Source organism: Hypanus sabinus, chromosome 10 (assembly GCF_030144855.1).
Source record: "Hypanus sabinus isolate sHypSab1 chromosome 10, sHypSab1.hap1, whole genome shotgun sequence".
NCBI classification, from domain to species: Eukaryota; Metazoa; Chordata; class Chondrichthyes; order Myliobatiformes; family Dasyatidae; genus Hypanus; species Hypanus sabinus.
Window position 1 is genome coordinate 134,397,719 of NC_082715.1, and position 16,465 is coordinate 134,414,183.

The window sequence follows — 16,465 nt, forward strand, 5'->3', positions numbered from 1 at the left end:
CAAGAATGGTAATAGGGATAATCCCAGAAATGATAGACAAGCGAGTGGGTAAACTACTGGAGAGGATTCTTAGAGACAGCATTTGAGCATTTGGAAAAGCAAAACAATGGTGACCTGGGCTAGTAAATGTGGTTTTATGAGGGGCAGGTCATGCCTCATAGAAAACGTAGAAAATCTACAGCTGAATAATGGTCCTTCAGCCCACAAAGCTGTGCTGAACATGTCCTTACGTTGGAACTACCTAGGCTTACCCATAGCCCTCTTATTTTTCGAAGCTCCGTGTGTCCATCCAGGAGTCTCTTAAAAGACCCTATCGTTTCCACCTCCATCACTGCCACTGGCAGCCCATTTCACGCACTCACCACTCTCTGTGTAAAAAAAACTTACCCCTGAAATCTCCTCTGTACCTACTTACAAGCATCTTAAAACTATGCCCGCTCAAGCTAGCCATTTCAGCCCTTGGAAAAAGCCTCTGACTATCCACAAGATCAATGACTCTCATTATCTTGTACTCCTCTATCAGGTCACCTCTCATCCTCCATCGCTCCAAGGAGAAAAGGCTGAGTTAATCTCAACCTATTCTCATGTGGCATGCACCCCCATCCAGGCAATATCCTTGTAAATCTCCACACCCTTTCTAAGGTTTCCACACCCTTCCTGTAGTGAGGCGACCAGAACTGAGCACAGTGCTCCAAGTGGGGTCTGACCAGGGTCCTACATAGCTGCGACGTTACATCTTGACTCTTAAACTCAATCCTACCATTGATGAAGGTCAATGTACCGTATGCCCTCTTAACCACAGGGTCAACCTTCGAAGCAGATTTGAGTGTCTTATGGAGTCGGTCCCCAAGATCCCTCTGATCCCCCACACTGCCAAGAGTCTTGCCATTAACGCTATATTCTGCCATCATATATGACCTACCAAAGTGAACCACCTCACACTTATCTGGGTCGAACGCCATCTGCCTCATCAGCATGGTTGACTTTTTCAAGAAAGTGTCAAAACAAATTGAAGGTAGAGTGCTGGGTGTAGTGTGTATGGATTTTAATAATTGTTCCCGAAGTCAGGAGGTATGGGATCTGGGGAAACGTGGCTGCCTGGATTTGGAATCGGCTTACCCACAGAAGGCAGAGGGTGCGAGTGGGCGGCGCATACTCCGCCTTCAGATCCGTGACTGGTAGTGCTCTGCAGTATTCCATTCTGGGACCGTATTTCTTTATGATTTTTATAAATGTCTTAGATGAGGTGGGCTGGGAAGTTTGCAGATGATACAAACCTTGGTGGTGTTGATGGCGTAGAAGGTTGTCCTAGGTTACGGGGGACGTTAACAGGATGCAGAGCTGGGCTGAGAAGTGGTATAGTTTAATCCAAAAGAGTGTGAAGTGATTCACTTTGGAAGGATGAACTTGACGGTAGAGTATGTTGTTAATGGCAGGATTCTTAGCGGTGTGGAGTATCGGGGGGATCTGGGGCCCAAGCCCATACATCAAAGATGCCATGCGAGTTGACAGGGTAGTTAAGAAAGAGTAGGGAATGTTTGCCTTCATTAATCTGGGGACTGAATTCAAGAGCCATAAGGCAATATAAAACTCTGGTTAGACCATTCTTGGAGTATTGTGTTCATTTCTGTTTGCCTCCTTATAGGAAGGATGTGAAATTGTTCATGAGGATGCAGAGATTTACCATGCATCTACCTGGATTAGAGAGCAAGTCTTACGATGAGCTGAGCCTTTTCTCTTTGGAACAAAGGAGGATGAGGTGTTGACTTGATAGAGTTGAATAAGGTGATAAGGGGCATAGATAGAGTGGACAGCCAGCGACTTTCTCCCAGGACATAAATGGCTAGTTCATCATGCTCAGACTCAGGTTTATTATCACCAGCAAGTGTCATAAAATTTGTTACCTTAGCAGCAGCAGTACAATGCAGTACAAGATCATTTAGAAAGAGGGAAAAATAGACAAATAAATAAACTAATTACAGTAAGTTTTAGGAATTCTATGGCAGAGGGGAAGAAGCTGTTCCTGAATCGCTGAGTGTGTGTCTTCAGGCTTCCGTACCTCCTTCCTGACTGTAAAAATGAGAAGAGGGCATGGTCTTGGTGATGGGCGTCCTTAATAATGGACATTGCCTTTCCAAGGCACCATTCCTGAGGATTTCTTGAGTACTGCGAAGGACAATACCCAAGAAGGAGCTGATCAATTTTACAGCTATCTGTGGCTTCTTTCAATCCTGTGTTGTAGCCCGACTCATACCAGACAGTGATTCAGCCTTTCAGAATGCTGTGCACGAAAACACTTTTCGAGTGTTTTAATTGACAAACCAAATCTTTTCAAATGCCTAAAGAAATATAGCCACTGTCTTGCTTTCTTTATAGTTGCATCAATATATTGGGACCAGGTTAGATCTTCGGACATCTGGACATCCAGTAACTTGAAATTGCTCACACTTCTGAACCCTCTATGAGGATTAGCTTGTGTTCCCTCATCTTATCCTTCCTGAAGTCCACAATCAGCTCTTTCATCTTACAGGTATTCAGTATTCAGTGCAAGGTTGTTGCTGCGACATCAATAAACTAGCTGATATATTTTGCTCCTGTATCCCTGTCATCTCCATCTGAGATTCTACCAACAATGGTGGTATCATTAGCAAATTTATAGATGGTATTTGAGCTCTGCCTAGCCATACAGTCATGGATATAGAGAGAGTAGAGTGTTGCACTGAGCATAGACTGCTGAGGTGTGCCAGTGTTGATTGTCAGTGAGGAGGAGATACTATCACCAATCTGCAGATTGTGATCTTCTGGTTGGGAGGTCAAGGATCCAATTGCAGAGGGAGGTACAGAGGCCCAGGTTCTGTAATTTATCGATCAGGACTGTGGGAATGATGGTGTTAAAGACTGAGTTGAAATCAATGAACAGCATCCTGACATAGGTGTTTGTATTGTCCAGGTGATCTAAGGCTGTGTGAAGAGCAGTTGAGATTACATCTGCCATAGACCTATCGTGCCAATAGGCATATTGCAGTGGGTCCAGGTCCTTGCTGAGGCAGGAGTTCATTCTAGCCATGACCAACCTCTCAAATCATTTCATCGCTGTAGATATGACTGCTCCTGGGTGATAGTCATTAAGGCGGCAAACACTACTCTTCTTAGGCACTGGTATATTTGATGTTTTTTGAAGCATTTGGGAATTTCCGAAGGTAGTACTGACAGGTAGAAAATGTTCTTGAATACTCCTGCCGGTCGGCACAAGTTTTCAGAGCCTCACCAGATACTCCATCGGGGCCGTCACCGTGCGACGGTTCACCCTCTTGAAAGACAGCCTCTGAGTCAGAGGTCACAGGGTCGCCAGGTGCAGCAGGAATCTTTACAGCTGTAGTTATAACTAATTTCAAAGCAAGCATAGAAGGTGTTGAGCTCATCTGATAGTGAAGCCTCGCTGCCATTCACAATGTTGTGTAAAGTCTTCCAAGCCCTGTCAGAGTTTTGTGCATCCAGTGTTGCCTCCAACCTCGCTCGGAACTGTCTCTTCGCCTTTGGAATAGCCTCCCCAAGTCGTACCTGGCTTTCTTGTACAGACCTGGGTCACCAGCCCTGAATGCCACAGACCTAGCCCTCAGCAGATGACCTAACTCCTGGTTCATCCATAGCTCTTGGTTTGGGAATGTACAGTAAATCTATCTAGGCATGCACTCATCCACACAGGTTTTGATGAAGTCAGTAACAACTGTGGTATATTCATCCAGATTCCAAGATGAATCCCTGTATACATGAGGGCATAATTTTAAGGTGATTGGAGGAAAGTATGGTGGGGATGTTGGGCGTAAGGTTTTTACGCACAGTGATGGTGGGTGCATGGAATGCACTGCCAGCGGTGGTGGTAGAGGCAGATACATTAGGGACACTTTAGAGACTCTGAGATAGGCACACGGATGAAAGAAAAATGGAGGGAAGTGTTGAATTGATCTTGGAGTAGGTTAAAAGGCTGGCATAGTATTATGGGCTGAAGGGCCTGCACTGTACTGTACTGTTCTGTGTTCTATATATAGTAATATGTTTCAGGTGGTAATTAAAACACTAGTTCAGATAATGGATTAATTTACAAAGTGACAACAGTGCACGGTTGTGCTCTTCTAAAGTAGCACACAAAACGCTGGAGGAACCCAGCAGCTGAAACAGCATCTATGGAGGGGAATAAACAGACTACATCTTTGGCCAGGAATGTTCATCAGGACTGGAAAGGAAAGGGGAAGAAGAAAGAATATGAAGGGGGGGGGGGTGTTGGGATGGAAAGGATTACAACCTGACAGGTGATAAGGAGGAAGATGGGTGGCTGTTTGAGGGGCATGAAGTAAGAAGTTGGGAGGTGATAGGTGGGAAAAGATAAACGGCAGAAGAAGAAGGAATCTGATAGGAGTGGAATTCACTGCCTGCTCCTCCACATTGCTTGGAGATAACTATTTTCAATCTTATTATTTATATTCAATTACCATAGATTGGAGAGAAGGAGTATATTAAAAATTTGTATGATTGGTTCATCTGTAGTTATTGGCAGCTTTGTATCCTCCTTTGTTATGTTATCTCCAGTTATTTTGTGGCACTTTGCATTGACATAAATCTATGTCACTCTCAGAGGAATTTTGAGTTGACTGAACCTTGTTCTCATGTTCACAGGCTGTGCACTCTTCATTGCCTGGGCAGTATTTTACCGATGCGCTTTAGATATTGTCATCTGGAACTCAATGTTTCTTATTCTCAACATGATGCATTTAATCTATCTGTTGTACAAAAAGAGGCCTGTAAGTATATTTAACTAAGCTTTCAATTCCATTTATTTTCTGTGCATAGTTCATAACTTTTCTGTGGGCTGTTAAAAATATTCTGCCTATTACAAGGAACTTGATCCATATGAAGCCTCTTAAGGTAAAACATTTGCAATTTCTATAAATCTATTTCCATTATGATAAAAAAATTCCTGATTACTTTCACCTACTCTGAAGGTTGCCCTTCTTACTCCTCTGAATAAAACTTCCTGCTTGAATTAGGACTTTCTGGACTGTTGAAAGTTATTATCAATTGTCACTTCAAAATATTCATCCCACTAGCTATCATGGTGCTTGTGCAATGCATTTCTATATTTATATTCTGGAGCAGTCCACTGACATATCTTCCACTGTCATTTCTTAAATATAACTGGAGTCTATATTGGGGGCTAGCATTGTTCACTCATGATATCGGGAAGTTTATGCTGGGTGATAGAATGCTTTCCACTTAAAGACTCAGTAACACAATCAAGTGCTGTCAGATCATGCTCTGGATTTTAAGGGTGGAGGTAGAAATTGTTTCTATCCTTTTATAAGTACTTGGTGCCCCCATTTTGGCTCTCTTTGTATCTTTGTGATATGTGACAAAGAAATCTGGAGAAAATACTTATCATTGGTTCAGCTAGATTCAAATAGAAAATAGGACAGAAATTCTCTTGCGTTGTTTGTGATGATCACATAATTAAATAGTGACTGTTACGTTGGGCTCCCTTCTGTGAAGTTAATATCAGCAAGAGTGAACTTCTGAAGTGCAGTATTATGTGAAGCTATGAATTATTGTGTAAGTGACAGGATAGAATATTTTAAGAAATTTCTTCCTAGGATTATGGAAGCTAATGCCCCTGAAGTCCTTTGAGCTGGAGAGATTCAAAAAAGCTTCATCTTGCCCTCTTATTAAAATACATGTTTTCTATGGAACACACACAAACTGCTGGAGGAACTCAGCAGGCCAGACAATGTCTATAGAAAGTAAGCAGTCAATGTTTCAGGCTGAGACTCATCAGGACCCTTATCAAACATTCTCTTGTATGTTTTCTTTGCTTTACACCAAATGTGCCTTCCTGACCATAATCTTCAAGAGGCGAGGCATTATCATTGGCCAATTATATCTAAGCAATAATTCAAAACAGTGATCATTAATAAAATACTTGAATTTACAGATTTCTGCTGTGCTGAATTCACTAAATTACACATATACTCAGTCAAACTATCTCATTACAGATAAAGCTTGATAAGGAGCTCAAGGTACTTTACAGAAGAATGTTTGAGCCACTTCATGTTCCTCCTGATTTGTTCCAAAGACTCACTGGACAGTTCTGCAGTATTATGACTCTTAAAAAGCATCAGACCTATGCAGCGGAAGATAAAACATCTGTTGATGACCGATTGAGTATCCTGCTTAAGGGAAAGTAAGTCCAGAGCAAGCTCCCCTGTTGTTTTTTTTAAATCAATCAACTCACTTGTCTTCAGAATTTCTTAATGATGTGTCCATAGAAATAATATTTGAAGCAAATTTGAACAGCAAGGTCCCACAGTAGCCGAAGACTGAGGGAGAAAATTTATTCTGGATATAGGATTGGTGTCCTGCCGTAATATGAGAACTTCCACATCCATCTGGAATGGCAAGGTAGTTGGGCATTTTATTTGAAAGAGAGCACGCTCTCGGTAATGTGCCAAAAAACCCGTTTAATCGGGGTCCATGGACCTTTTTCTTATTGGTATTGGTCCATGCCATAAAAAAGGTTGTGAACCCTGCACCTAGATTATTTTCTGATCATGAATGGAGCTTGAAACTTCTGATTGGTAAGAGTGTTATCTAAGACAATGTAAGGTTTTAATTTTTTTAGACATACAAGGTGGTTTTCATCAAATATTGTTAGATCCAGTTTATTCAATTAATGCTATAAATTCAGACCAAGATGATGCGCAGTTAGAGGGAGGAGAAGATGAGGCAGGCACCTCACCCCAATAACCATTAATCATATACAACTATTTGAGCAGGGACTCTTGCATAGTCTAACCATGCCTTCCCCACCATCATTAAAGATATGCTTCCAAAAGCCAACATATGTAAGTTCCTGCATATGTCTCTGGTTCAAAGTTCAGAGTAAATTTTATTATCAAAGTGTATATATATATATATATATATATATATATATATGTCACCATAACAACCCTGAGATTCATTTTCTAGTGGGTATACTCAACAAATCTATATAATAACAACTATAACAGGATCATTGACAGCTCAACCAGAATGCAGAAGAGAGCAATCTGTGCAAAATGCAAATATAAATAAACAGCAACAAATAATGAGAACGTGAGACGAAGAATACTTGAAAATAAGTTCATTGACTGTGGGAACATTTCAATGATGGGATAAGCGAAGTTGAGTGTAGCTGTCCTCTTTTGTTCCAGACCCTGCTGGCTGAGGGGTAGCAACTGTTTTTGAACCTGGTGACGCGAGTCCTGGGGCTCTTATATCTTCTACTTGATGGCAGCAACAAGAAGAGCTTGACCTGGGTGGTGGGGGTCATTGATGATGGATGATGCTATGACAGTGTTTCGTGTAAATGTGCTCAACGGTTGGGAAGTTGCCCGAGATGTTCTGGGCTGAATCTACTACTTTCTGTAGGATTTTCCATTCGAAGGCATTGGTGTTTCCCCACCAGAATGTGACACAGCCAGTCAATGTACTCTTCACTACACTCCTATAGAAGTTTCTCAGAGTTTTAGATGTCATGCCGAATTTCCGCATATTCTTAAGGAAGCAGAGACAGTGCTGTGCTTTCTTTACAATTTGCACTTCCATGCTGGGTCCAGGACAGATCCTCTGAAACAGTAACACCTAGGAATTTTAAGTTGCTAACCCTCTCTACCTCTGATCCTTTGATGACAACTGTCTCGTGGACCTCTGGTTTCTTTCTCCTGAATTCTATAATCAGATCCTTTGTCTTGCTGACATTGAGTAAGAGGTTGTTGTTAGGACACCACTGAGCCCGATTTTCTGTCTCCCTCCTATATGCCGATTCATTACCTCCGTTGACTTGACCCACAATAAATAAAATATGCAGATTATGGAGAGTTTTGTGAAGATTGGATGAAATATGTTCTTGTCATTAATTACTTGTAACTTGAAAGGTTCCCAAGAGTGCTTCAGGGAAAACGTTATAGATCAGAGGATTCCACCCTGGGATCTATGGACCCCTTGCTTAACGGTATTGGTCCATGGTATAAGAAAGATTGGGAACCCCAGTTATAGATGTAGTCTTGAGTCTTATTGAACTGCATAATTAGCAGCATTCAGTGATGGCTGCCTTGAAAACGAAGATGGTTTGAAGTGAAGTAGTTTTACAGTCATTGCTTTGCATGGATCAGAATGGGGCCTTTTGCAAGTTGGTTGTTAATTTCCCCTTCTATTCTCCAGCACTCTGGGACTATATGTGGTTCATTTATATAGTACCAGAAATACAGAAAGTTAGAACCCAAGTACTTGTCAATTGAGGAGTGGGGATAAAATGTGAAGTGATAAATTCACAAAATTTCAGAGGGCTGGTTTATAATTGAAAGTCTAAAATTTTACGTCTTCCCTGCTGGGTATTTCTAGAGGAAATTGTGCAAGGTGAACAACAAGGCCAACTACATAGGATGGAGAAGACAGAACCCATCCTGGTGCATTCGTGGTTTCACTGCTGCAGTATGGGACCTGGACACCTATCTTCACCCTTCGTTTGGCACACCCACACTGTGCACAAAATCGCCATCCCTCCATTTCAAGCCCAGGTCCCTGGCGCTGCATCTGTCTGAATTCAAGCCCCTGACCTATCTGCCCAGCTTCTCTCCCACTCTTCTGAACCCACCCTGAGAGGGAATGGGTGAGTAAATAGGAAGGTGAAAAGATTCAGTTTAGTTTCTAAATGAGCAGAAGAGGCTGACGAGTTTCTTCGATGATCTACATAGACTACTGAGAGCTTAGTTAAATCACTGCAACTTTTGTTTCAGTCTCTGGGGAATTTAGAATACAGAAGTGAGAACATGATGCCTCAGTTATTTAGTACAGAGTAGTGGGATATTTCAAGTGGTGCAGTGTAGCATTTATCAATAGATGACTGAAAGGTTCTTTGCAGAGATATTTATAATCTTTTTGGCTTAATTCCAATCCTCTGCTTTCCAGCTTGGGCAGAAAGCGAAGGGCAGACCAGTTGAGGAGGAAGTCCAGAAAATGCACGCATGAATGTGGGACGTGATTTGCTTAATGCAAGGTTGAATAATGCATTAATTCCAGCTGGCGTAGAGCGTTCTGTCATGCTCCTGATGTGCTTTAATACATTGTGCAAAAGCTCTGAGGTATCAATCAGCAGAGGTTACCCAGTCTCCATCCTGTTCTTGTGACCGCTGCTTTGGTGAGGCTGGTCCAGTTAACTTCTTGTTGTATTATTATCTCTGGATGTTAGTGGCGGAGGACTTGGTGATGGTGAACCCAATTTTACCATTCTGAGGAAGAGCCATGACCTGGAGTAATAACTATACTTCTCTTCCAACAAATGGTTTTTGTTCAGCTGAGTGTTTCCAGGTTTTAATTGTTACAGTAGTTCACTAAGTGTGGCAAATAGGCCAGAGAACCATTTGAAGAATTTAAATTTCCTGATATGTGAATTGATAGATTATGAGTTATAAATAGGATAAATACAGGGTTTTTCCACTGAGGTTGAGTGAGACTAGAACTAGAGGTCATGAGTTAAGGGTGAAAGGTGAAATGTTTAAGAGGAACGTGAGGGGGGACTTCTTCACAGAGTGTGCTGAGTGTGGGAGAATCTGCCCGTGGAAGTGGTGAATGCATGTTCAACTTCAACATTTAAGAGAAGTTTGGGTAAGTGCATGGATGGGAAGGGTATGAAGGGCTATGGTCCAAGTGCAGGTTGACCAGATTAGGCAGAATAGATGGCGAAGAGCCCGTGTTTGTACTGTCATGCCCTCTGACTATGACTCTAGAACTAGCATTTCAGAACTGAGAATATTTCACCAGAACTGTTATATGGTTGCTCTTCCCCAGTTGATAAGTCATACTTGGCTAACCTACTTAAAGCAACTCTTTAACTTGACAGGATGAAAGTTTCTTATCGTGGTCACTTTCTGCACAACATTTACCCCACTGCTTTCATCGACTCCCCGGAATTCCGATCAACTCAGTTGAACAAAGGAGAAAAGTTCCAGGTAAAGCAGAAGCTTTCGCCATTTCAGGGTCGGCATGGTTAACGTACTTGAAGTGACTGAACTAAGTAAGAGTGAAAAAGTCGTTGCTGATAACTTGTTGATATTGAAGTGCTTAAGATTGTAAAACACTCTGTTGTATGATCTCATGGGATCGTACTTGTATGGTCTGGAAATACATGGAGACACAGGACTGCAGATGCTGGAATTTGGAGCAATAAACAATCTTCATGAGGAATTTAACAGGTTGAGCAGCGTCTGTGAGGGGGAGGGAGTACGTTGGAAGGAACTGGTGGACTTTTGGTTCCTGATGTAGGGTTTTGACCAGAAACTTCGACAGTTCCTTCCCCCCTTACAGACGCTACTTGACCTGCTGAGTTCCTTCAGCAGATTGTGTGCTGCATGTGGAAATATTTCTTTGATATGGATGTGTGTGGAACAAAAGCAGAAAATACTGTTAACACATAGAATGTCGATCTGTATCTTTGGAGCCAAGAAAAAGATTGCAGTGAAGAAGATCAGAATTTTCCTATTTCTATTTGCTTATCCTATGGAGTGTTCCAGGATTTTCTTGAATTATGCTTCTTAGGCACTCTTCGTTAGTTTTCTAGGATTAAGCTCTAGGTTGTTAGAATGTATGGAAATACTCATTGTTAGCCACATGCAGTAAACACACCCAGAAAACAGTAAACAATCAACACATCCAGAAATTCCTCCTTATAATTTATATTTTAATAACTCCCTGTTCCTTTGCACCTAATTCTTACACAAAAGAGCAGAGGTGTTTTCTCAAACTTCTGTTGACCTTTCGAAGCAGTGTCTATGCAGATGCAGTCTGTTCTCCTTCCTGCGCAGAGCCAAAATCTCCAGTTCGGTACTGAAAGCCTGGGTGAGCTGCGTTGGTTTATTGTTGAACCTACTTTTCCAGCCAGAATCAAAAGATTTTCAGACTACTGTTTATAGATAGCGTCTGGCATGACATAGAGCATTGCCGCACAGAAATAGGCCCTTTGGCCCATCCAGACCATGCTGAATAATTAGTCTGCCTGGTCCCATCAATACACATTTGGATCTTAGCCCTCCATACCCCTCCCATCTATCTACTCTGTCCAGGGTTGTGATTGCAGGATTGCTACCCATTTCACATGCTAGGAAGATCATACAGTCTAATACGTGGCTGAGGAGATGTTGGGGTGGGGGGAGAGGGTGTCAGATTTTAGGTTCATTGGGCTCTCTTCTAGGGAAGGTGGGGCCTGTACAGGCGGAACAGTTTACGCCTGAACCAGAGGGGGACTGTTACTGCTGTGGGAAGGTTTGATAGGGCTGCAAGGGGTGGGGGAGTGGACGAGAGTTGTCGGTAGTGGAGTGGTTGTGGGGAAGGATGTTGTTAAGCCTATATACAGTCAGGAATTGAAACGTTGAGCATGGTGAGACTAATATTCTATGTTGTGTGTGTTTCAGTGCAAAGAGTCTTGTAGGAAAGGCAGATGAGCTTGGGGCGTGGATCATACCTGGAATTATGATATTGTAGCTATTAGTGAGACTTGGTTGTAGGGCTGGCAGCTCAATGTTCTGGGGTTCCGTGGCAGAGCAGGAGGGGAGGTGTTACTAGTCAGGGAAAATGTCACAGCAGTACTCAGTCAGGACAGACTGGAGAGTTTGTCTGCTGAGGCTATGTGGGTGGAATTGCGGAATAAGAAAGGGATGACGGTGTTAATGGGCTTATATTACTTCTGTGTGAGGAGCGGCGCGCCACACAGTCTTTCGTTCTGCGCCTTGTAAGGCATGAAAATACCCGACGCTGGCCTCTCGGGCCTGAGTCGACATCGTGTGTGTATTACAGCCGGCAGGATTAGAGTAGCAAACTTGTACAGAGATTGCAGATTGTTGCAACAAACATAACTTTGTGTTAGCAACACACACAAAGTGCTGGAGGAGCTCAGCAAGTCCGGCAGCATCTTTGGAAATGAATGAACTGTCGATGTTTCGGGCTGAGACCCTTCGTCAGGACTGGAAAGGAAGGGGGAAGATGCTGAAGTAAAGAGTGGTGGGGGAGGAGAAGGAGGATAGCTGGAAGGTGATGGCTGAAGCCAGGTGGGTGGGAAAGGTAAAGGGCTGAAGGGGAAGGAATCTGGTAGGAGAGGAGAGTGGACCACAGGAGAAAGGGAAGGAGGGGCACCTGGGGGAGCTGATAGGCAGGTGAGGAGACGTTAGAGGCCAGAGAGTAGGAATAGAAGAAGGAAGGGGCCGGGAAAAATGACCAGATGGAAAAATTGATAATTATGCCATCAGACTGGAGGCGACCTAGGTGGAGCATGTCTTACTAATGTACAAGAGGCCACATTGGGAGCACCGGATACAGTGGACAGCCCTAACAGATTCACAGGTGAACCGTTGCCTCACCTGGAAGGCCTGGGGCCATGAGGGAGGAGGTGAATGGGCAGGTGTAACACTGTGGCCACTGGCAGGGATAAGTGCCAGGAGGGATATAAGTGGGGAGAGATGAATGGACAAGGGAATCATAGCCGAGAGTTGGGGGGACAGGTAAAGATGTATTTGGTGGTAGGATTCCACTGGACATGGCACAATTTGCAGAGAATGATGGGTTGGATCCAGCAGCTCATGGGGTAGTGGATAAGGACACAAGGAGCTTTATCCTTGTTAGGCTGGTGGGAAGATGGGCTGAATGCAGATGTCGGGAAATGGAGGAGATGTGGGTGAGGACGGGCGTCGGTGGAGGAAGGGAAACCATATCCTTTGAAGAAGGAGGACATCTCTGATGCCCTGGAAAGGAAAGCCTTATGCTGGGAACTGAAGCTGCATTGACGAAGGTACTGGGAAAATGGGATAGCATTTTTATAGGAGACAAGGTGGGAAGAGGTAGAGTCAAGATAGCCGTGAGAATCAGTAGGTTTATAAAAGATGTTGGTAGGCACATTGTTTTCAGAGTTCGATACAGAGATTGAGAAAGGGGAGGAGGTTGTCAGTAACGAACCAAGTGAATTTAAGGGCAGGGTGGAAAGTTAATGAAATTCACAAGCTCTGCATGTGTGCATAGTAGGTTATTTTAGCTTTCCACATAGTCTTTTCAGCTCCTTTTTCCCTCTACGCAATCCATTGTCTCTTCAGGAACTGTGGCACACATCTGGGAATGAAGCACCATAGCCATTCATGAGGTTAAGCTTTGCCTTGTAGGGGACATGAGGGTGAATTTCTTCACAGAGATTTCAGAGTGCAGAATGGTTTGCCAGCGGAAGTGGTAGATATAGCCCGTAGCCGTAGGCTATATAGTCCATAGCCCTCATAATTTTGTATACCTCTAACAAATCTCCCCTCAATCTCTTACACTTCAGGGAATTAAGTCCTAACCTAGTTGGTCTTTCACTACAACTCAGGTCCTCAAGTCCTGGCAACATTTTTGTAAATTTTCTCTGCACTCTTTCAATCTTATTGATATCTTTTCTGTAGGTTAGTGACCATAACTGCACCACAGTACTCCAAATTAGGTCTCACCAATGTCTTATACAAGTTTCAACATAACATCCCAACTCCTGTACGGAATACTTTGATTTATAAAGGCCACTGTGCCAAAAGCTCTCTTTATGACATTATCAACCTGTGACACCACTTTCATGGAGTTATGGGTCTGTATTCACAGATCCCTCTGACCTGGTGCACTCGTTAGTGCCTACTGTGTAAATCAAATACAGATTTGTCTTTCAGTCAGTTTCAATGTACTTTATTGTCGCACTTTCCAGGAATTAAGAACACTGCCTCCTGATTTAAAAGGTGCAGGTTTATAATGCTGCCTCTTTGTTCCTCCTTATGACTCAATTGCTCTTACTTTATGCAGTACAGCATGCAACCAATTTGAAGGGTTAATTTTTGTTCTTTTCCCCGTGTTCTTCAGCTAACACAAGTGATCCATTTGCTTAATGCATTGTCTTGTGGTTACAGAATAAGGTGAATTGGCCATGTGGTTTAGTATCAACGTCACCACGAAGTTACAACTCTACTTTTGAAGGCCAGTGAAAATGTTGCATGCATCCCCAAATAATGAGTTGCAGACCTTCTGCGATGTCTTTGTATGTTTCGTTCCGGGGTTCCCAACCTGGGGTCCAGAGACCCCTCGGTTAATGGTAGGGGTCCATGGCATAAAAAAGGTTGGGAACTCCTGATTCAGGGGCTCAAACAACATGATCCCAGGACACCACTGTTGTGAAATTAAATGTTGGGCACAGAGGGGAGGGGGCTTTGGTGACTTACAGCTTCACTTTATTTCCTCTGTGAGTGAATCTGATCTTGACCTTCACATCCCATAGTTCATGGTCAATATTGGAAGTTACATATGGAGAATGGCTAAATAGTGTGTAGGTGCAGACTCTCCACAATCCAGCATTCACAGTACTATCAGGTTTCATGGTTATCCCGTCTCTAAACAGATATGTGCTGGGGCTTCCTAATGGATTAGCATCAAATGCTTGTGCTTTTAAATTATTATTAGCAATGCATCGTGATTGGTCAATTCAGTCCTTACTGTCCACTGGGACTAAACTGATGTATGTTTAGCAGAATAATGTGAGACAATACAGGACCATAATGATGTTTTCCGTCCGTGTCCTTTCTCTTCAGGTAACTATCGTGGCTGACGATAACTGCAAGTTCCTTTGCTGGTCCCGAGAGAGGCTGACTTTCTTCCTGGAGTCCGAATCCTTTCTGCAGGAAGTATTTAAGTACCTAATAGGCAAAGATATCACAAACAAGCTGTATTCCCTGAATGATCCAACAATAAGTGACAAAGTAGGTATTGGTCGTGTGTGCTTGAATATTCTGTAAAGTACCCATGAAACTGAAGGCATTAAAGATACTCAGTTCTGAAGTATTTTTCATGAACCATGTATATTATGAATATTTAATATATCACAATATACGCTAACTGATCACCAACGATGATGCACATTTTGAGTTATTTTAAAGCATACAATTTAAGTTATATGTAATACGTAGGCTATATGATAATAAGGTATGAGGTATGTGACTTTATTAAATTAATTTTTAACCTCTTTGTTAATCCAGGATTCAGTGTTATTTCTGTTTCTATAGAGGCATAGAATCACAGAACAGGGAAACAAGCCATTTAGCCCAACCTGTCCATTCCAACCAGTGGGTACTTTCTATATTAATCCCATCTTTCAGCCTTTGATCTCTTAGACAATTTTAAGTGTTCATTCAGTCACATCTTACTCAATGATCTAGATTCAGCCAATCACTGCCAGAAAACCACATTCTGCATTTGATGTTGCCTCTCTGACTGGAGGTCTGTGACCTAAGTGGTGTGCCGCAGGGATTGGTGCTGAGTCCATTGCTGTTTGTCATCTACACCAGTGATCTGGATAATAATGTGGTCAACTGGATTCAGCAAACTTGCAGATGAGACCACGATTGGGGGGGGGGGGGTGGCGGTGGTATAGTGGACAGCGAGGAAGGTAAATAGTGAGACAGCGAGGATTGGGTAAATAGGGTAAATGAGATCTTAAATGGGTTTTTGGGTCTGTGTTTACTAAGGAAACTGGCATGGAGCCAATGGAAATAAGACAAACGAGTAGTGAGGTCTTGGAGGTGCTTGCTATCTTGAGGCTAATCAGAGTAGATAAATTTCCAGCACCTGACAGGGTATTCCCTCAGACGTTGAAGAAGACTAGTGTTGAAATTGCAGGAGCCCTGGCAGATATATTTAAAATATCAGCATCTATGGGTGAGGTGCCGGAGGATTGGAGGATAACTCATGTTGTTCGGTTGTTTAAAAATGGCTCTAAAAGTAATCTGGGAAATTATAGGCCGGTAAGTTTGACGTCAGTAGTAGGTAAATTATTGGAAGGAGTACTAAGAGATAGGATCTACAAGTATTTAGATAGACAGGGTCTTATTAGGGAGAGTCAACGTGGCTTTGTGCATGGTAGGTCATGTTTAACAAATCTATTAGAGTTTTTCGAGGAGGTTACAAGGGAAGTGGATGAAGGGAAGGCAGTGGATGTTGTCTACATGGACTTCAGTAAGGCCTTTGACAAGGTCCTGCATGGGAGGTTAGTTAGGAAGGTTTAGTTGCTAGGTATACACGGAGAGGTAGTAAATTGGATTAGACATTGGCTCAATGGAAGAAGCCAGAGAGTGGTCGTGGAGGCCTGTGACTAGTGGTGTGCCACAGGGATCAGTGCTGGGTCCATTGTTATTTGTCATCTATATCAATGATCTGGATGATAATGTGGTAAATTGGATCAGCAAATTTGCTGATGATACAAAGATTGGAGGTGTAGTGGACAGTGAGGAAAGTTTTCAAAGCTTACAGAAGGATTTGGACCAGCTGGAAAAATCGGCTAAAAAATGGCAGATGGAGTTTAATACAGACAAGTGTGAGGTATTGCAATTTGGAA

General features: G+C 42.8%; 1 protein-coding gene across 4 annotated transcripts in view; it reads left to right on the forward strand.

The window, feature by feature from the left end:
* Positions 1-16,465, forward strand: part of bves (blood vessel epicardial substance) — a 59,229-nt gene that overhangs the window by 23,716 nt on the left and 19,048 nt on the right. For all 4 annotated transcript variants that reach the window (XM_059983032.1, XM_059983029.1, XM_059983031.1 and 1 more), the window contains 4 exons: positions 4,675-4,799; positions 6,045-6,232; positions 9,929-10,037; positions 14,667-14,834. In XM_059983032.1, coding sequence (XP_059839015.1) covers positions 4,675-4,799; positions 6,045-6,232; positions 9,929-10,037; positions 14,667-14,834 — 590 coding nt within the window. The remainder of the gene's footprint in view (positions 1-4,674; positions 4,800-6,044; positions 6,233-9,928; positions 10,038-14,666; positions 14,835-16,465) is intronic.